Raw genomic sequence first — 21,624 nt, 5'->3', positions numbered from 1 at the left:
GAGTGAGATTGGGAAGGGGAAGGGATAGCAGGGAATGGGTGGGGGAGGAGAAAAGTGCTGTCTGGCAGGGTGTGCAGGGACCAGAGACTGTCAGATGCAGCATTAGGAGGTGGAGTGTGGGGGAAAAATGGAGAATGGAAAAGGAGAGGACCAGGGAAGGGGAAAAGACAGGTGGGCACATTGGCAGAGGGCGGCACACAAAGAGGGCGAGGGAATGTGAAAAAGCAGGAGTGAAAGGATGAGGGGGTGGAAACTTTTGAGTGGAGGATGTGGGGACAGTAGGTTACTATGGGTTGAGGCCAGGATAATTTCGGGAGTGGAGAATGTGTCGTAAGGGTAACTCCCATCTGCTCAGTTCTGAAAAGCTGGTGGTGGAGGGAAGGATCCATATGGCTTGGGTTGTGGAGTGCCATAGAAATGAAGCATGTTATGTTCAGCTGCAAGTTGTTCCACTGGGTGTTCTGCTTCACTCTTTACCACAGTTTGGCAGTGGCCATACATCATGGTGGATAGTTGGTTGGTAGTCATACCAATATAAAAAGTTGTGCAATGGTTGCAGCAGAGTTGGTAGACAGCATGGCTACCTTTGCAGGTGGGCCGGCCTGTGATGGTGTATGGTAATCTTGTGACAGGACTGGAATAGGAATGGGCAGGTCTTGCACCTGGGTCTTCCACAGCCATACATATGATCCCTGTGGAAAGTGGTTAGGATAGGGAGTGGCATAGGGTTGGACTAGGAGGTTGGGTGGGTGATGGAACCCCACTTTAGGAGGGATGGGTAGAATCTTAGGCTGAATGTCTCTCATTTCAGGGGGTGATGATAGATAATCATAGCTCTTATAAGGATGTGGATCAGTTGTTCAAGTTCGGGGAAGTATTTGGTGATGAAGGGGGGCACTCGTTTGTAACTGGCTTTTGGGAGTGGATGGAGGATTGGGATGTGTGGACAAATGCCATGGGAAATCTGTTTATGAACTAGGTCTGGGGGATAGTGGACAGGCAGGCATTCGTATGCCACTCCAGTCCCAACACCTTTCCACAGGGGTCATATCCCTGTGGAAGATCCAGGTGCAAGATTTGCCCTAATCCACCCACTCAATTCCAGTCCTGTCACAGGCTTATCTTACTCCATCAGAGGCCAGGCCACCTGTGAAAGCCATGTTGTATACCAGCTCTGCTGCAACCAATGCACAGTGTTTTATATTGGTGTGACTATCAATAGCTCTCCATCATGGTGGATGGCCACCACCAAACTGTGACCAAGAGCAGAGTAGACTGCCCTGTGGCACAACATGCAATTGAATATAACATGCTTGATTTCAGAGACTGCTTCAGAACCCAAGCCATATGGATCCTCCTGTCCACCTCCAGCTTCTCTGAACAGCACAGTTGGGTGTTATCCTTATAACACATTTTCTGCTCCCAAAATTATCTTGGCCTGTATCTAAAGTAACCTACTGTCCCCACATCCTCCACACATCAGTTTCTAACCCCTTGGCCTTTCACCCCTAGTCCTTTCACCTCCTCACTTTTCCCCATTCCCTCTTCCTCTTTGTGTGTGCCCTCTGCCATTGTACCCACCCGTCCTTTCCCCCTTCCTGCTCATGACCTTTTCTATTTCTCATTTTCCCCTCCAAGACCCACCTCCTGATGCTGCATCTGGCAGTCTCGCCTCCCTGTACACCATGCCAGACAGCACTCTTCTCTTCCCACACCCATTTCCTGCTATCCCTCCACCTTCTCCATCCCACTCAAATTGCTATTCATGTTACAGTCACATTCTACTTGGAGCTGCCAGTGACAGCAGACATGTGTGCATGAGGTGTGTATACTTGTGTGAATGTGGCTGTGTTTTCTTTGCTGAAGAAGGCTTTGGATGAAAGCTGTGATGTGTAACAGTCTTTTCGTTGTGCCTGTCTGCAACTCTACGAGTCAACTGTACAGTTGGTAGCAATCTATCTTTCTCCAAATATCATTGATATTCCAAAGTGAAGTTTCTAAGTTTCTGTTTCTTTCCAAGTATTGTTGATATTCCAACCTGGAGTTTCCATTTCTTAAAGATGAGATACCCCAGAACATTATTGCATATGACATTGTTGAATGAAAGTACACAGAACATGTCTACTTACTGATTTGTCTCTCCCCAAGGTCTGCAACGGTTACAAGTGCAAATGTGGCTGAACTAAGTTGGTTTAGGAGTTCCAAAACATGATTTCCTAGTGTAAATTCTTGTCAATATGGACACACTATTTATCATGTATCACCATTTGTTACACTTATCATTATGTAGTACCTCTAGATGTGCAGAACTAAATATGTTGTCTTTTTGAAGTTGAGAATGAGACCTTTCTCAGAAAACCAGTCAATAACACTTCTAAGAACATTGTTAACCATTTCTTCAGTTGCGTTTGTATGCTTGGATTACTTAAAATGCTACTGTCATCTGCAAAAAGAACTAATTTTACTTGTTGTTCCAACAATTATAAAAATTATAGATTGCTTCTCATTGTAAAGATGACACATTGAGTTGCAGACAGGCACACTGAAAGGCCTCATGGTGGAGTGGAAATGTTGAGTCGCAGACAGGCACAACAAAAAGACTGCTAAACAAGTAAGCTTTCAGCTAGATGGCCTTCTTCTGAATGAGACAAAAACACACACACACACACACACACACACACACACACACACAGATCATACATATTCATTCACGTAAATGCAACTCTCACGTGGATGACCACTGTGTCTAGCTGCTGAGGCCAGGCTGTTGTAATATTGTCATTATTTCATCCTGGATTCTCCATTGTTTGAAATTGATAAGACTGTTATACACTTAACTTCAGCCAAAAGCTTCTTCAGAAAAGAAGGGAAAACATATACGCATTCGCACAAGCAGGAACATCTCAGGCACACGTGACCGCTATCTCTGGCTGCTTTAGCGGGACTGGCAGTTTTGCGAAAATGGCCGGAGGTAGTGGTTATACATGTATGAAGTGTGCCTGCATGTGCATAGGTGTGTGTATTTTCCGTTCTTTTCTGAAGAAGGCTTTGGTTTTAAGTGTGTATGATTCTGCTTGTTGTATATTAGATGGAAGATCATTTACATAAATGAGTTACAATGGCGGACCTGAAATTGAGCCTTGGGGAACCCCATATATGATTTCTGTCCAGTCAGGAGACTCTCCCTTGATTACACTGGTTGGGTTGCTGTGAACAACTTTCTGACCTCACCTAAATCTGTGCCTGTTTATAAGCACATGCAGACTGTACATGCACACACTGCCTTTCACCCACAGTAAGTAATTATAATCATAATATTTATTTCTCCTCTCATCATAACCTTAAAAATTTTAGTTGGTGTGTGTTCTCTCTTTGAGTCAGTGGAGGTCCACAAAAATCAGGGCATGTTATTATGCTGTAATTAGATTATTTGCAAAAGATAGGGCTAAACTATTAGTATTATCACTGCCCTTGAATTCTCAACACACTGGTTTCACTTTATTTCAGGTGAAGTGCTGTTCTTGTTGCAGGAGCTCTCATATCCTTTTGTCACACGTACTCATTCTGTCTTCAGCTGAATGAATAATTATTTCACTTCATTTTTTAGGGTTCCACACCTCAGTTGGTAAAAATGTAACCCTTATAGGACAAGGATCACTTCGTTGTCCATGTGTCTGGCTGTCTCTCTGTCTGTCTGTCTGTCTGACTGACTGTTAAATACCCTTTTCCTCTGGAACGGGTAGATGTGTCAAGTTGAACTGTATGTCGCATGCTAAGGGCTATAGGCCCTGGGGGGGAGCAGTGTAAAGAATAAAAATATACAGTCATTTATGTCACATTTTTTGATACTCGCAAACTTACTTAGTAAAACTGCCTGTATACTTCCTGTTGACTTAGAGTCATGAAATTTGGCAACAAGCAAGACTTTGTAGAAAAACTAAAGGAAACATTCTGAAAATTGTGAGTTTGTAATTAAATCATATGAAAAAGATTGTCATTTGTTATCAGTGTGTCTGTGTCCGTATGTTAAGACTCCTTTTTCTCAGGAACGGGTGGACATATCAAGGTGAAATTTATGTCACATACTAAGATACAGAGTCCCGTGGCAGTCTAATAAATGTAAGCTTCTATATCAAAGGTACGGCCTTCTATATCACATATTTTGGAACGCCTAATTTCACTCATCAATACCTGTGGGATACTTCCCGAATCATAAAATTTGGCAAGAAGCAAAGTTTCACCATAGAAGTAATTGGAAAAAAATCCAAAAATTGTTAATTTGCAATTATCACACACACACAAAAAATCATATGTTGTATGTCTGTCTGTCTGTCTGTCTGTCCGTCTGTCCATCCAGCCATCTGTCTTTAAAGAACCCTTTTTCTCCAGAATGGTCGACACATCAAATTGAAATTTATGTGACATGCTAAGTTCTTTGGTCCCTTGATAGTGTAATAAACATTAGGTTCTAAGTCAGTGCAGTCAAAAGATACAGCCATTCATTTTTCATATTGGGATGCTTGCAAACTCACTCATCAAAACCTATAGGGTACTTCCTGTTGGCCTAGAATCATGAAATTTTGCAAGAGGCAAGATTTTACAGTACAAGTAAAGGAAAAATATGAAAATTGTGAATCTGTAGTTTTATCCTACAGTTAAATATTACTTTTGTTATTTTTTATCCAACTTCAAGCTTAAAATTAAAACATTCTCAAAAGTTTTGCAATTTCTGAGACTGATTGTTGAATTTACCAATGTTGATAAATGGCAAAAATTATCGAGATTCTCAATTCCCAGGACCGATGAACTGTCTGTACTTATAATTACGTTTATACAGAAACTTAAGAGCGTGAGTCCTACTTACACCTGGCCAATGTTTCGAGTAGTTGTATCCTTCATGTGGAGTTATAAATGTAGCCCAGCCATGTTTTCTGTAACATATTATGAAAAGCTGTATCAGGAAGCTTAGCATGTCAAAATAGGTACTGTGTACACACTTAAAATCTATCAGTATCTTATATAGTTCAAGAACCTACAATAGTAGTTTGATTGCTTCAGCCATTACCTCCATTTTATGTCTGACACTTTGAAAGGTCAAATCACTGCAATTCCCATAGGTGTTAAGATTAGTCAGCTTGGGGGGGGGGGGGGGGTAACAGTCATTGAGGAAGACTGATAGACAGTGTTATAAAAAAATAAACTATGAAAAACCAAAACTAATTAATGTTTGAAGTCATAGTAAATGGTCACATCTTTTCTGAACTTTATAATGCATGATTACCAGCATGAATGCTTATGAGTATCAGAAACTTATTCAAGATCAAACTTTATGAATGAATCCTCTTGCAAATAAAATACACATTTTGTAACTTTCAATCAACATAATTTGCAGCTTCTCAGCTGTGTTGCATATGGAGCTTACATTTACTCTCATTTGCACATGTCTAGATGGAGTATCTGTGCCATCCTATAATTTACAACAATTTCCTCCATTACTTGTGAACAGCACTAGTTCCCAGTACTACACTTTTTCCTTCAAAAGTAACTATGCTGTGCATGGCACTTTGGAATGTGCCATTAATCTTGTGTTCATAATATTTTTGAGAGTTTGTTCAGTATTAGCCCTTCATTTTTTCTCAGAGACATTGTCTGCTTTATTTGCATTTCTGCTATTAATGTTCCATTTAGTAACTATTAATTGTTAATAATCTTGCACTCAGATCTATATATCATAAAATCTCTCTCGTAAACTTGTTGAGCAGTGTATTAAATACTTTTGGAAAAACTGTGGCCAATGATTTCTTCATTATGTAGCCATTTGGAAAAACTATGGCCTATGGTTTTTTCACTATGTAGCCATTTACTACAATATTGAGCTCAGGGAAGCTACAATTCTAGTCATATCACTAATAATGAACAGTGAAATCATGAGAGGTACCAACTTTGAATATTTTAATATTTTGTGGAATTTCCAGCCTCCCTATTTATGCTGAGTATGTTGCTATAGTAGTTAAAAACACGAAAGATGCAAAAATTTCATAATGGATGAGGCAGCCAAAAGTGAGGCATTGCTGTGAATCTTTAGGTTCAATTTGGCAATATTGTTGTTATAAAAATCTTTTGTAAGTTATTATTATGAAAAGGATATATTGCTACTCATCACACAGAAGAGATGTTGAGTCACAGATTAGCACAACAGAAAGACTGCAATATATTTAAGCTTTTGGACAAAACAAGTCCTCCTTTGAAAGTAGAAAACATACACACATTCGCCCAAGTACAACTCACACACATGACCGCTGCCTTTGGCCAGTGTGTGTGAGAGAGTTGTGCTTGTGCGAAAGTGTGTGTGTTTCCTACTTTGGGAGGAGGACCTTTTTGTCTGAGAGCTTAAATATATGGTAGTCATTTTCTTGTGCCTGTCTGCGACTCAACGTCTCTTCTATATGGTGAGTAGCGGTTTATTCTTTTGATAAATTATCATTATTCCATCCTTGTTGATTCTTTTCTTTTGTAAGTCACTGTTTGTTAACCCCTGACATAGTCTCATTTGGTAATACTCACTTGATGTCCCATACATTCAGCCTTACAGACTAGTACAAATTATAAATAATTATAAGTAGTTGCATAATTAATTTTGACTGATGGAAGAGATAATTCGTATTCATAATTGTTACAATGAAATTCTTACAGTTTTACTTGCCCTGCATAGCTGGATCAGGCAGAACCATGTGAATTTCATCTCCTTTTCTGCTGCTGCAATCATCATATTTCGTGCTGAACTAGCATTGTTCCTGGGAATTTTGCTGCTGTCTGATCTAATCTTCCGAAAAATCAGTCCACTAAGGTAATAACATGGCAAGCAGTTTGATAGCAAACATTAAAGTTGTTATGAAAGAATCAAGGTGATGGAAAATTGAAAACATTATCTCATTCAAGGAAACTATGGTCCAAGATTTCATATTGCCGTATTAAAATTTCCCTTAAGATTGTAAGCTCTATTGTTTTATTATGACTGAAATTATTGAAACTGCAGTACATATAATTGTGTGAGCGTAATTCAGTACAGTTCTTTAATCTACAAGGTGTACAACTTTGCTTCCGCAATTTGCCGATAGGTGTCGACAACAGTAAGTAGCGGTCGAAACAAACAGATTGCAGATGTCAGGCAGTTAGCTTGGACCTTGGTCAACATAACCTCATTCAAACATTAGTCAATTGTGTCTGCATCATAAAGTTGTTCTTGATTGAAAATGTCAGTTTACGAGCCTTATACTTATCATTTGTGGGAGGCGTTACTGTTTGTTTCAATATGAAGAAAAGAGCAGCTGACTCTCATCGAATGCTATCAAGTGCATATGGTAAGGACGCTATTAGTGAAAGGACATGTTGTGAGTGGTTTCAGTGTTTCAAGAACGGTGATTTTAATGTCGTAGACAGGCACAGTGGTGCAAGAGAGAATATTTTCGAAGATGCAGAATTGGAGACATTGCTGAGTGAACACTGACATCAAACTCAAGAAGAATTGGCACAGTTAGTGGGAGTGACATAGCAAGACATTTCAAAATGTCTCAAGGCTATGGGCATGAAAGGAACTTGGATCCCATGTGAGCTGAAACCAAGAGACGTTGAATGGCATTTGTGTGTTTGTGAACAGTTGCTTCAGAGGCAAAAATGGATGGGATTTCTGCATCGCATTGTGACCGGGGATGAAAAATAGGTTCATTACGATAAACCTAAATGCAAAAAATCATGGGGATATCCTGGCCATGCTTCCACGTCAATGGCCAAACCGAATATTCGCAGCTCCAAGATCATGTTCCGCATTTGGTGGGACCAGCTCAGCATCGTGTATGAGGTGTTAAAACCAAGTGAAATAATCACAAGTGCTCGTTTTCAAATGCAATTAATGTGTTAAATCAGAGCATTAAAAGACAAATGGCCGCAATAGGCTACAGCAAGAGGCACGATAAAGTGATTTTGGAGCACGACAACACTTGACCCCATGTTTCAAAAGAGGTCAAAACATATTTTGGAACATTAAAATGAGAAGTCCTACCCCATCCGCTGTATTCTCCAGACATTACTCACTCTATCACCTATTTAGATCAATGGTGCATGGCCTGGCTGACCAACACTTCCGATCTCATGAAGAGGTTACGAATTGGATTGATTCGTGGATCACTTCAAAAGATGAACAATTTTTTCGACGCAGGATTCATACACTGCCCGAAAGATGGGTGAAAGTAGTGGCCATTGATGAAAAATACTTTGAATGTTACATGTGTAACCAGTTTGCTTCATTGATGCCTCAAGTGTTGGGGGGGGGGGGGGATGGCAGAAGCAAAATTGTACACCTTATATCAAATAGAATTATTGCTAATAGGTTATCTGTCTATGATGCATTTATTGTAATGTTCCAAAGTGCTAAGAAAGAAATGGGTAGTATGCAGATATGTAATAAATTTAGTCAGTAATGACTTGCAGTAGATTTATGTATGCAACTCTCCAGAGACCATTATTTATGTATGAAATTCTCCAGAGACCATTATTTTTGCAAATCTCAAGGGAACATTATTTATGCAACTTCCTAGGGACCATCAGTTGTAGGAGGTCAATAGTGAACACAGCTTAGATGATAAATATAATGTATCAACTGCACAGATTTTTATTGCATTTGGTTTTCACCAAGGTACATTTTTGCACCATAAATTAGCAATTTACTAGGTTTTTTGTACTAGGTTTTTCGTGTAACTCAGTTTTCTGGCTAGGCTTTTCTGAGGCTAATTTAAATAATTCATGGTGTACAGGCCACTATTGCATCAGTCACTTTTTCCTCTAAAAATTTTCAAAGTGGCAATGTGTAAAAAAAAATAGCTTCCTATTTCTCTGAATACAATGTATTAACAAAATCACATTTTGATTTTAGCTATAGGTCATCAATTCACTGAGCAATATAATCTGTCTCACGTGGGATAATGGAAGACTGTGCCATATTAAAGTATATTTACTGAGCAGGCATGTTATATTGCCAGATAAAGGGGTACCAGAAACATAGCAAATCGTATTCTAGTGAGAAGCCAGTAGACTGACTCTCAATTGCATAAAATTCAGTAAATCTATCTTATTACATACAATTCTGTTTGCACTCATGCGTTCAGCTTTACTTGTAATGATTTATGTAGCAGAAGACACAGTGCTGCGGGATAGTTGGGGATCTCTCATAGAAGGGACATATTCATAACCTTTGTGAAAGCTGAAAACAGATACCTTTGGAATTTGAATATTATTCACTGTTCACTAAGTTTAATATTCTGACACTGACATTGTAATACATCTACTTACTTGTAAGATTTATGATGGGTAACAAGAACGTGTTTAAAAGAGCAAAAAGGAAAACTTGTTTGAGAATGTTGAACAATTCTTTGAACAGTAATAAAGCTTGGGCTCATAACAAAGAGACCTTACCTCCATTTTGTGTTCACAAATAAATACTACTGTTCCTTTTAAACAAGATGGTGTTGTCAACCACAAATGTCGCAAGCAATTAGATATACTGTGAAGTCAGTCAAAAATTTCTAGTTCATTAAATGGAGACTTAGTTCTGCTTTCTTTGCACTTAGTAGAAATTGCTGTCATTCCGTTGCCTTGCAGATGTGATTGCTAGCATACTTTTTATATTTTGGCATAACCTTCAGGACAATTCAGTTAAGATTTAAAAAGTATTTATTCTTGACAAGTTGACAGTCAGAATATTGTATAGAGTTGATAATCAAACACCTTGCAGAAACTTCTTCAGAGACAGTGGAATTATTACACGCACATGCAAGTATGTTTACCCTCTGTAGTATTTGTGATTAATAATAGATAATTCACAGTTAAGTGTGAAAAACCCAGCCACAGTACTAGAAGTAAAAATAATTCCCATGTAAACAATGCACCCCTGCATAGGGCACAGACTGGATTTTTATATACCAATGCAAAAATCTTTAATAGGTTGCCAGTAGATATCAGGGAAAATATTGGAAATCCCCAGATATCTAAAAAATATAACAAAACAGGACCTTACTACCCATTCCTATATTTATCAGAATATTTGGGCTTAGGAATGTAAATTCCATTTAACAATAATGTTTGCATTAAACAGGTTACACCTTTTCCAGTATATAGACAACTAATAGTTTTCTATGAAGTGTCCGTTTAGTGAAGATACGCACTACAAGATGTGGAAAACCCAAGTATCCAGAACGATGGAAGTGTTCAGTCTATGAACAACAGAACAATGCTATCTGGATTTGCTATGAATAAGAGAACAATACTTCTTGGTTGCATGACTTGATGCGAGTGTAGTGTCCATCACAGTGTAGTAGAATGGCCTTGGCCTGGTTGTAGTGATGCCGCACCAAGGTTGGGAGCATTACGTTGAAGTTGTTGGCGATCCTGCAATGTGATGCAGAGATAGCACTCAGTGAGAGCCAGTGGTTTGTGTGTGGCAAGTAAGTTGCTCCTTGGACTGCAGAAGCAGGCAGACATCATTCAGACAAGCCTGGTGCACTCAGTGATGGGAGCTCTTCGCTAAGAAACAGTGCCAAGGTGGCTATGATGTTACTCCTGAGGAAGTGTTATTGTGCTCTGTGAGGAGAGCTCTGTACTAAAGATTCATGAGTGGTCACTACCTGGCCACAGACTTGCTTTGGTGAGCAACTGCTGTAAATCAGCTGAGCAGCAACGTTTACAGCTTGATCGCAGAAGGATATGGGGACAATCCCTAGGAGGCACATGACTGGCGGCAGAGAGACAGTGCCAGTGCTGGCAATGACACCTGTGGCAAGACTTTTGATCCCAGGATGTGTGGCAACCATTGGAGACTTGTAGTAAAATGATCCCATGGGTTTTTTTTACACTGGTTTGTTTCGTTGTGATTACCAGAGTGTGTGTAGTGAGCAGGCAAGGAAAGCAGGCCATTTCTGCTGCACAGCAATCCGAAGGGTAGTCGAATTGTAGGTGCCAGTCATACAATGCTACTGTCTCTTAAATCAATTAATTTACATAAATACTTAGGATGAAGTGGTAGATAAAAATAGCACCTGGTTAATGTAAAAGGAGGAGCAGTGGTCTTTCTTTAAGTATTTACTTTTCTTTTCTACTAATATATACAATATCCTGATTTTTCAGGGGGCGGGGGATCTAAAAATAAATCCTGTAATGAACAGTGTGAATAGATTAGTGCTAATTGTAAGCAATTGTCAGTATATTTTACAAAACTTATCTGCAGTGGCTGATTCTGACTGATAATTTATAACTCCACTTGCTCCAAACACTTGAAGGATCTCTTTTGCACTGGGATGGGGTGTAACACTACATGTGAATGAATGCCAACATGAGCTACATGAATCAATATAACATAGAATCCAGTCGGTTCACTCTGGGCTGAAAATATACTTTTTCTTTGGCATGAGGTGCCCAAAGATAAATCCTGTATGACACAATGGAATAAAATACTGCATAGTTAGAACATTTCAGAGTGTCATTAACACTGACAGCAAATGATATTGCAATCGTAGAGGTATCCACATTTGGGTTTTGTGGGAAGCTATTAATATGTACCTACCAAGAGAGCTTCCCGTGTACCATGATTCTCAGTAATATAGAGTCTTCTGCCTCTCTAATTGTGTCACCTTTATAAGAAAATTGAATGCCAGTGTGAAGAGAATTGTTTGTAAATAACTGTATGCACTATGGTATTTTGCAGTTGTCAGTCTATTCTTTATGGACCAAGAGCACATCTCTCCAGAAAGGAGTTTTCCGTATCATTCAGTGTGTGATTTGTATTTGTAATATTATGTCCTTATCATCTGCAAACAGAAAAACTTGAGAATTATCTGCTAAATCTTAATACAAGCTGTTAACATAGGTCAAGAATAAAAGTAGAATAGATGTAGGTGAAGTGAACACCCCATGTAACAGCACCCTAAGTAGATGTTAGTTCATTTCCTGTTATATGATACTGTAATGCACATGTAGAAACTAATAATGCAATCTTTCTACTCCCTACTGTCCATCGAAGACCTGAACTGGATTAATGCCCTACTACTGAAACCAAAACATCGTAAATTATGTAATAATACTCCACAACATACCTAGTCAAAAGCTTTTGTTAAATCACTGAAGATATCCAATAGCAACAATTTGTCTTCAGTTCTGACAGAACCTTAATAATTTAGGAGTAAAGGTAACAACTCACCAGATAATAGAGATGTTGATTCGTTGACAGGCACACACGCAAGACTGAAAACTTCACTAGCTTTTAGACAAATCTTTTTTTGAGCTTGAGAAAAATCCTCATCTGAAAGCTAGCAAGTTAATCAGTCTTGTTTGTGTGCCTGTCAATGACTCAATTCCTCTTTCATCCAATAAGTTATTACATTTACTCCTAAATTATATATGTACCAGCCTTTTACCTGCGGCTTGACTCATATGTATCTATGTCGCTTGTTTTGCACACATCTCCTCCTCCTGCTTCTCTCTGTCCATCACCGCCACCTCCTCCCTCCTCTGACTATCTCGTTCTCCCCCCCCCCCATCTATGTCCATCTCCTCCTCCCCCTCTCTGTATCCATCTCCCCCTCATCTCTGTTCAACTCCTCCTTCCTCACTTTCTGTCCATCTCCTCCTGCTTATCTTTCTGTCCATATCCTCCTTCCTCACACTCTGTCCATCTTCTCCTCCCTCTCTTTCTGTCCATCTCCTCCTCCCCCTCTTTCTGTCCATCTCCTCCTCCTCCCTCTCTTTCTGTCCATCTCCTCCCCCTCTTTCTGTCCATCTCCTCCTCCTCCCCCTCTTTCTGTCCATCTCCTCCTCCTCCCCCTCTTTCTGTCCATCTCCTCCTCCCCCTCTTTTTGCCCATCTCCTTCCTCCCCCTCTTTTTGTCCATCTCCTTCTCCTCCCTCTCTTTCTGTCCATCTCCTCCTCCCCCCTCTCTTTCTGTCCATCTCCTCCTCCCCCCATTCTGTCCATCTCCTCCTCCCCCTCTTTCTGTCCATCTCCTCCTCCTCCCTCTCTTTCTGTCCAGCTTCTTCTCCTCCCTCTCTCTCTGTCCAGCTTCTTCTCCTCCCTCTCTCTGTCCAGCTTCTTCTCCACATCACTCTTATCTAACTCCTCCCTCTCTCTCAGCCAGTCCCCACCTGCCCCTCTCTCTGCCCATTTCCCCCTCCCCTTCTCTGCCTATCTCCTTCTGCCCATCTCTCTGTCAATCTCCTCCTTCACCCTCTCTCTGTCAATCTCCTCCTTCACCCTCTCTCTGTCCATCTCCTCCTCTTGCCTCTATCTGTCCATCTCCTCCTCTTGCCTCTATCTGTCCGTATCTTCCTCCTCCTCCTCCTCCTCCTCCTCACCACTCTGACCATTTCCTTGTCCTTGCCACTCTGACCATCTCCTCCTCTCCCTCTCTATCTGTTCGTCTCCTCCACCACCTCACTATCTGTCTGTCTCCTGTTCTGCCACCTCTTCTCTCTCTCTCTCTCTCTCTCTCTCTCTCTCTCTCTCTCTGTCCAATTCATCCTCCTACCTCTATTAAGCCATCTCCTCCGCCACCTCTCTTTGTGTATTCCCTGCTCCCACCACTATTTGTCTATCTTCTCCTCCCTTCTTTATCTATTTCATCCTCCACCCTCCTCTCACTATCAATCTTCTCTTCCCCCACACTGCTCAGTTAATTATGTCTGTCCCTCCACATACAGTGCATTCTCTTACAACCCTCACAACACATCTGTCATGCAGGGAGGCCTAGAATCAGGGGTTACCAACACTCTTCACCCATAACTCTGATCCCATGGGAGCTTGGCAGTTCCATCGCTCATAGCACTGCTTCCCATATAATAAGTAGTATGTGTACCAAATTGTTCAAATTGCTCATACCGAGTCGCTGCATACTGATAAAGCAGCAACTTTGACACATGTGGAGGCACTGCACTCTGGTGTGTGCATGTTGTGTATGCTGTATTTGAGGCCTAATGAGGTTAGTCGTCATATTCCTAGATGACGGGCACGACGACGCCAGCAGTCGCAGGCATCTTAGCGATGGTGGCTACTGGCACCATGGGGACTGTGGGTGTAATGGCATAGGACAGGGCACCAGCCTAGTCTGCAAAACCCACTTAGCTGGTGGAGGCACGCATTGCGATTGCTTAGCCCAGGCCATTGTCGGCTGATGAGTAGCAGACCATAGTGGCAGCAGTGTGCTAGTGGATGACAATGGCTTGCATGGTCTGCTATAAGCTGACGTGACCCTCAGGCCATAAGCTGCAAAATATGTGACCAGTGTAAAAGCAGCATATCCACTGGCTGTGGCAGGGGCGTATGGTGGTGAGGTAGCATTTTGCAGAATGCAAACAGCGGTACCACCACCTGTGGGGTTAGTAATGGCAGTGTGTTTGTGATGGCTGACACTGCATGTGATGAGGGTGGTATCTGCAGAACCACCTCATGTGTCACCATCACTGCAATTTTGGGGGCAGTGGCAAATTCCATTGCTCTGGTACAGAAGACAATGGAGAGGGGCAAACGCTAGTTGGAAATGCCTGCAACCATGTGACGTTGATCCATGTATCATTGATGATGAAGGTAGATTTTCCTGTAGAGAACAGTTGTCAAGCTGAAGCCACATCTTGTCTGTTGGCTGATGTACTCATCTTCTGTCAGAAATACATCCACTTCTCTTATTGGTGCCGCAATCCTTCAATATGGCAAAGAGTGTATGGAGATTTTTCATTTCCCCGTATTGAGAGGCTGATATAACAATCAGAGTGTCTAAATAATTTGTGTGAGCTGAAATATTCAGTGCTAGCTGCTCCAAGTACCTTTGGAACATTGCAGTGGTAGATATGATGTCAATTTTATTTGTAAAATCAAAAAGGCACGTTAATTGTAGCAATGTTTTGTGAGTCTTCATCTTAAGTAAGCTGTAAATATGCATAGTCCAGGTCAACTTTTGAGACACAGTCTCTTCCTTGGAGTTTGATATCAAGGTCTTCTGACCATGAAATGTAGTAAGACTCTATTTGCAATTGTGCAATAGTCATGGCCTTCAAATCTGCACATAACTGGAATGAGCTGTTGGATTTCTGAATAATGGGCAGTGGCATGAAACATGTACTGGATTTAACAGGTTCAGTTACCCAGCCTCCTGTTCAGGTTTTCATTTGATTATTGCAAGTAAGGTGAAAGGAATAGGTATTGCATGGAATGGAAGGCACTGCATCTGGCTGGAGGGTGATGTCAGACTTAAAAGTATGAGTCACACCCCAAGTCCAGTTTAAGTATACCATACATGTGGACACAGTACAAGGGTTGTCCACTTTCTGGAATGGGACTGCATCTGACATGATTTGGACCACACTGGAGATAGAAAACACAAATGATGTGAATGTGTTTAAGCCACAAATGTTGGTAGTTGAAAGATGATAAGCAATGATAAGATTTTTGGCTGTGTGCTCTGTTTGCAGTCCACTGTGACAGAGATCTGATCCTGAAGGCGACTGGGACTACTCTGTAAGCTACCAACTTAGGAGAGCCTAATTGTGCATACATTGCCCAATTTTTCAATGAACTTTAGTTATGGTGTTCACTTGAAAATGGACATGCAGATTGGAAATCCTGAGAATTAGGAAAAATTTCTGTGCAAGAGGATCACGTGGGTGCACAGATTGCAGCGAGTGTATGGTTCCTTGCAGTGTGTGTGCTGCAGAATTGTACGATGGTGCCGGATTCCAGCTCACTGACTTCAGGTGCCCCTCTTTTCCACAGTGTGTGCAGTGCCATCCAGTGATCTGGTCAGGGTACTCGTGAATGAGAGGAAAAACATTTTGGGCACAACGGTAGAGATCTTAGTACTCAATGACAGGGTGCAAACAGAGGTACAAATGTTATGTATATGTAGTACTTTGATGAATCAAAATGATGTTGTAGTCTGAGGTTCACCCTGCATAAATTTTTGTAGGTCGAGCCCACATCAGTGTCTGGACTGCTGCAACTTGTGATATTGCACGAGATGTTCGTTAGCCGTCTGTGTGATTTTGAACAAGTATGCAAAGTGTAAGATGTTCTCTAGCAAGGTGTTGTCAATTTTTAATGCAGCTGTGAATACCTCTAGATTTGGAGGTCTTTCAGTGATATCATGAGTCAGGGTATCAGCATAAGAAACCTTGCCGTTGGTGGGGAGGCTTGCGTGCCTCAGCGATACAGATGGCTGTACCGTAGGTGCAACCACAACGGAGGGGTATCTGTTGAGAGGCCAGACAAACATGTGGTTCCTGAAGAGGGGCAGCAGCCTTTTCAGTAGTTGCAGGGGCAACAGTCTGGATGATTGACTGATCTGGCCTTGTAACATTAACCAAAACGGCCTTGCTGTGCTGGTACTGCGAACGGCTGAAAGCAAGGGGAAACTACAGCCGTAATTTTTCCCGAGGACATGCAGCTTTACTGTATGATTAAATGATGATGGCGTCCTCTTGGGTAAAATATTCCGGAGGTAAAATAGTCCCCCATTCGGATCTCTGGGCGGGGACTACTCAAGAGGACGTCGTTATCAGGAGAAAGAAAACTGGCATTCTACGGATCGGAGCGTGGAATGTCAGATCCCTTAATTGGGCAGGTAGGTTAGAAAATTTAAAAAGGGAAATGGATAGGTTAAAGTTAGATATAGTGGGAATTAGTGAAGTTCGGTGGCAGGAGGAACAAGACTTTTGGTCAGGTGATTACAGGGTTATAAATACAAAATCAAATAGGGGTAATGCAGGAGTAGGTTTAATAATGAATAAAAAAATAGGAGTGTGGGTTAGCTACTACAAACAGCATAGTGATCGCATTATTGTGGCCAAGATAGACACAAAGCCCATGCCTACTACAGTAGTACAAGTTTATATGCCAACTAGCTCTGCAGATGATGAAGAAATTGATGAAATGTATGACGAGATAAAAGAAATTATTCAGGTAGTGAAGGGAGACGAAAATTTAATAGTCATGGGTGACTGGAATTCGTCAGTAGGAAAAGGGAGAGAAGGAAACATAGTAGGTGAATATGGATTGGGGGGAAGAAATGAAAGAGGAAGCCGCCTTGTAGAATTTTGCACAGAGCATAACTTAATCATAGCTAACACTTGGTTCAAGAATCATAAAAGAAGGTTGTATACCTGGAAGAATCCTGGAGATACTAAAAGGTATCAGATAGATTATATAATGGTAAGACAGAGATTTAGGAACCAGGTTTTAAATTGTAAGACATTTCCAGGGGCAGATGTGGATTCTGACCACAATCTATTGGTTATGAATTGCAGATTGAAACTGAAGAAACTGCAAAAAGGTGGGAATTTAAGGAGATGGGACCTGGATAAACTGAAAGAACCAGAGGTTGTAGAGAGTTTCAGGGAGAGCATAAGGGAACAATTGACAGGAATGGGGGAAAGAAATACAGTAGAAGAAGAATGGGTAGCTCTGAGGGATGAAATAGTGAAGGCAGCAGAGGATCAAGTAGGTAAAAAGACGAGGGCTAATAGAAATCCTTGGGTAACAGAAGAAATATTGAATTTAATTGATGAAAGGAGAAAATATAAAAATGCAGTAAATGAAGCAGGCAAAAAGGAATACAAACGTCTCAAAAATGAGATCGACAGGAAGTGCAAAATGGCTAAGCAGGGATGGCTAGAGGACAAATGTAAGGATGTAGAGGCTTGTCTCACTAGGGGTAAGATAGATACTGCCTACAGGAAAATAAGAGAGACCTTTGGAGAGAAGAGAACCACTTGTATGAATATCAAGAGCTCAGATGGCAACCCAGTTCTAAGCAAAGAAGGGAAGGCAGAAAGGTGGAAGGAGTATATAGAGGGTTTATACAAGGGCGATGTACTTGAGGACAATATTATGGAAATGGAAGAGGAATTAGATGAAGATGAAATGGGAGATAAGATACTGCGTGAAGAGTTTGACAGAGCACTCCTTAAATTCCCACCTTTTTGCAGTTTCTTCAGTCGAAACAAGGCCCCGGGAGTAGACAACATTCCATTAGAACTACTGATGCCCTTGGGAGAGCCAGTCATGACAAAACTCTACCATCTGGTGAGCAAGATGTATGAGACAGGCGAAATACCCACAGACTTCAAGAAGAATATAATAATTCCAATCCCAAAGAAATCAGGTGCTGACAGATGTGAAAATTACCGAACTATCAGTTTAATAAGTCACAGCTGCAAAATACTAACGCGAATTCTTTACAGACGAATGGAAAAACTGGTAGAAGCGGACCTCGGGGAAGATCAGTTTGGATTCCGTAGAAATGTTGGAACACGTGAGGCAGTACTAACCTTACAACTTATCTTAGAAGAAAGATTAAGAAAAGGCAAACCTACGTTTCTAGCATTTGTAGACTTAGAGAAAGCTTTGACAACGTTAACTGGAATACTCTCTTTCAAATTCTAAAGGTGGCAGGGGTAAAATACAAGGAGCGAAAGGCTATTTACAATTTGTACAGAAACCAGATGGCAGTTATAAGAGTCGAGGGGCATGAAAGGGAAGCAGTGGTTGGGAAAGGAGTGAGACAGGGCTGTAGCCTCTCCCCGATGTTATTTAATCCGTATATTGAGCAAGCAGTAAAGGAAACAAAAGAAAAATTCGGATTAGGTATTAAAATTCATGGAGAAGAAGTAAAAACTTTGAGGTTTGCCGGTGACATTGTAATTCTGTCAGAGACAGCAAAGGACTTGGAAGAGCAGTTGAACGGAATGGACAGTGTCTTGAAAGGAGGGTATAAGATGAACATCAACAAAAGCAAAACGAGGATAATGGAATGTAGTCAAATTAATTCGGGTGATGCTGAGGGAATTAGATTAGGAAATGTGACACTTAAAGTAATAAAGGAGTTTTGCTATTTAGGGAGTAAAATAACTGATGATGGTCGAAGTAGAGAGGATATAAAATGTAGACTGGCAATGGCAAGGAAATCGTTTCTGAAGAAGAGAAATTTGTTAACATCTAGTATAGATTTAAGTGTCAGGAAGTCGTTTATGAAAGTACTTGTATGGAGTGTAGCCATGTATGGAAGTGAAACATGGATGATAACCAGTTTGGACAAGAAGAGAATAGAAGCTTTCGAAATGTGGTGCTACAGAAGAATGCTGAAGATAAGGTGGGTAGATCGCGTAACTAATGAGGAGGTATTGAATGGGATTGGGGACAAGAAAAGTTTGTGGCACAACTTGACTAGAAGAAGGGATCGGTTGGTAGGACACGTTTTGAGGCATCAAGGGATCACAAATTTAGCATTGGAGGGCAGCGTGGAGGGTAAAAATCGTAGAGGGAGACCAAGAGATGAATACACTAAGCAGATTCAGAAGGATGTAGGTTGCAGTAGGTACTGGGAGATGAAGAAGCTTGCACAGGATAGAGTAGCATGGAGAGCTGCATCAAACCAGTCTCAGGACTGAAGACCACAACAACAAGACAGGTGGAATCAGATTTGTAGCTTGGCCCTTGCAGATCTGTTACCCAAGAATGCTACAGTTGTTGTGGCTGTTTGTGGTAGTGGTGGAACTCTAGCCTTGTGACAGCCACATGATACATTTGGAAATAGTCATTAGTCTATGTCCATAAATGAGAGAGCACTTGATTGGACAGTAGTGCTAACTTGCTGTGTAGGAAAATTGTGTTTGATTATGCCCATGACAAAAACAATGACTACCACTGTGAGTCATTTGTGACCTGAAATGATGTGAAATGTTGTTTTGGACTATTCAGCTATGTGTCCCTGTTGTACTTTGCATCGTTAAAAGTTGGATGTACTGGATGATGAATGTATCTGCTGCCAAGTGCACTGAGGCCTGGAGTGATTGGCCTTCCTGTGCTGTATGTATGTCTACCAGCAACTGACCAACTTGTGTAACAGTTCCGTCTGCTGCTGCTGCTGTTGCTGCAGCAGCTGCTGTTGTTGGTTCAGAAGGTGAATCATTGTAGATTCCATCATGCTGGATAATTTCCGTTTTCCTTGTTGCCACTGCTGTAGCTGCAAGGTGGCAGAATCTTGGATGGAGTGGGAGGAATCAGCTGGAGAATGAAGTCTGCGTTGACCAAGCAGACCCAGAGGTTGATGGAAAGAACAAACGACGAGTGTTCTGGATGAGATATTCGTGACTGTGACAAGAGACAGACAAGTGATCAACAAGCAAACAGATTCCAGAGAGTGACCAGGAAAAACCAAAAAGATGTGATAATGTGGTTGAGATAGCTCAGAGTTCAGGCCTGATGGCAATGATATACAATAATAGCAAATATGAGCCTGATGGATCACCAGCCATGATGCTGTATTTATCACAGTTACAGTGAGAGAGTTATTGGCGGGAGCATTCAAGTGAAGAATTACAAGTGGTACTATCTTTGTGATGAAATCTCTTCAGAGGTACTGCCTATCAGCTATCTGAGTCCATTTCTACCAACTGGCATTCAGATTTGTCAGGCCGGGATACCAGACTATTCTTACCTAGATTATTGTATCACTATCCTCCTTCGAAAAGTACTTAAATGTTGTTCTCCCATCTGTCACCTGAGTAAGGCCTACATTAGGTTTGATTGTAGTAGAGATGCGCTATTTATTTGCTAATATTTCCTTTAGCTGACAGCATACATTGTGCTCATTGCTACTACCTAGCAGCAGTTTCTCAATACGCTCTTCTATTCTAGATTTTTTTCACTGTATTTGAAGTCTGTATTTTCCTGCACCTACAGCTATACAAAGCTCCTCTCCACTGCTGTGGGCAGTTTTTTAGGTTAGACAATCTTGGGAAAGATCAAAGAGAGCTCCAGTCTCAAAGGGTACAGGGCAAAGAAATGACAAGAATCGACCAAGCAACAGTCGGTATTGTTGTTGTAAATTGTCGCAGCTGTGTTGGAAAAGTACCAGAGCTTCAAGTGCTGATAGAAAGCACTGAAGCCGAAATTGTTATAGGAACAGAAAGCTGGCTAAAGCTGGTGATAAATGCTGCCAAAATTTTTACAGAGGTGCAAACCGTGTTCAGAGATGATAGATTAAATAAAGTAGGTGGTGGTGTGTTTGTGTCTGTTGGTATTAGTTTATCTTGTAGTGAAGTTACAATAGATAGTTCTTGCGACTTGCTATGGGTAGAGGTTATACTCAACAGCCGTACCAAAATAATAATTGGCTCCTTCTATCGATCCCCCCAACTCAGATGATATAATAGCTAAACGATTCAAAGAAAACTTGAATCTCATTACAAATAAGTACCACACTATTACAGTTATAATTGGTGGAGGCTTCAATCTGCCCTCGATTTGTTGGTGAAAATACATGTTCATAGCCGGTGGAAGACAGAAAACATCTTCCAAAATAGTACTAAATGCTTTCTCTGAGAATTTCTTTGAACAATTAGTTCATGAGCCCACACAAATTTTAAATGGTTGCGAAAACACACTTGACCTCTTAGCCACAAATAATCCTGATCTAATAGAGAGCGTCTTGATGGATACAGGGATTAGTGAACACAAGGTCATTGTAGCAAGGCTTAAAACCATATCAACCAAAACCACTAAAAATAAATGCAAAATATATCTATTTAAAACTGC

General features: G+C 41.0%; 1 protein-coding gene across 3 annotated transcripts in view; it reads left to right on the top strand.

Moving 5' to 3' along the window:
* LOC126260934 (probable Dol-P-Man:Man(7)GlcNAc(2)-PP-Dol alpha-1,6-mannosyltransferase) overlaps nt 1–21,624 on the top strand; it is a 173,340-nt gene that overhangs the window by 37,703 nt on the left and 114,013 nt on the right. For all 3 annotated transcript variants that reach the window (XM_049958437.1, XM_049958438.1, XM_049958435.1), the window contains exon 5: nt 6,694–6,847. In XM_049958437.1, the coding sequence (XP_049814394.1) occupies nt 6,694–6,847 (154 nt within the window). The remainder of the gene's footprint in view (nt 1–6,693; nt 6,848–21,624) is intronic.

Source organism: Schistocerca nitens, chromosome 5 (assembly GCF_023898315.1).
Source record: "Schistocerca nitens isolate TAMUIC-IGC-003100 chromosome 5, iqSchNite1.1, whole genome shotgun sequence".
NCBI lineage: Eukaryota > Metazoa > Arthropoda > Insecta > Orthoptera > Acrididae > Schistocerca > Schistocerca nitens.
Note: the sequence above shows the minus strand (reverse complement) of the source record. Positions and strands in the feature narration are given on the sequence as shown.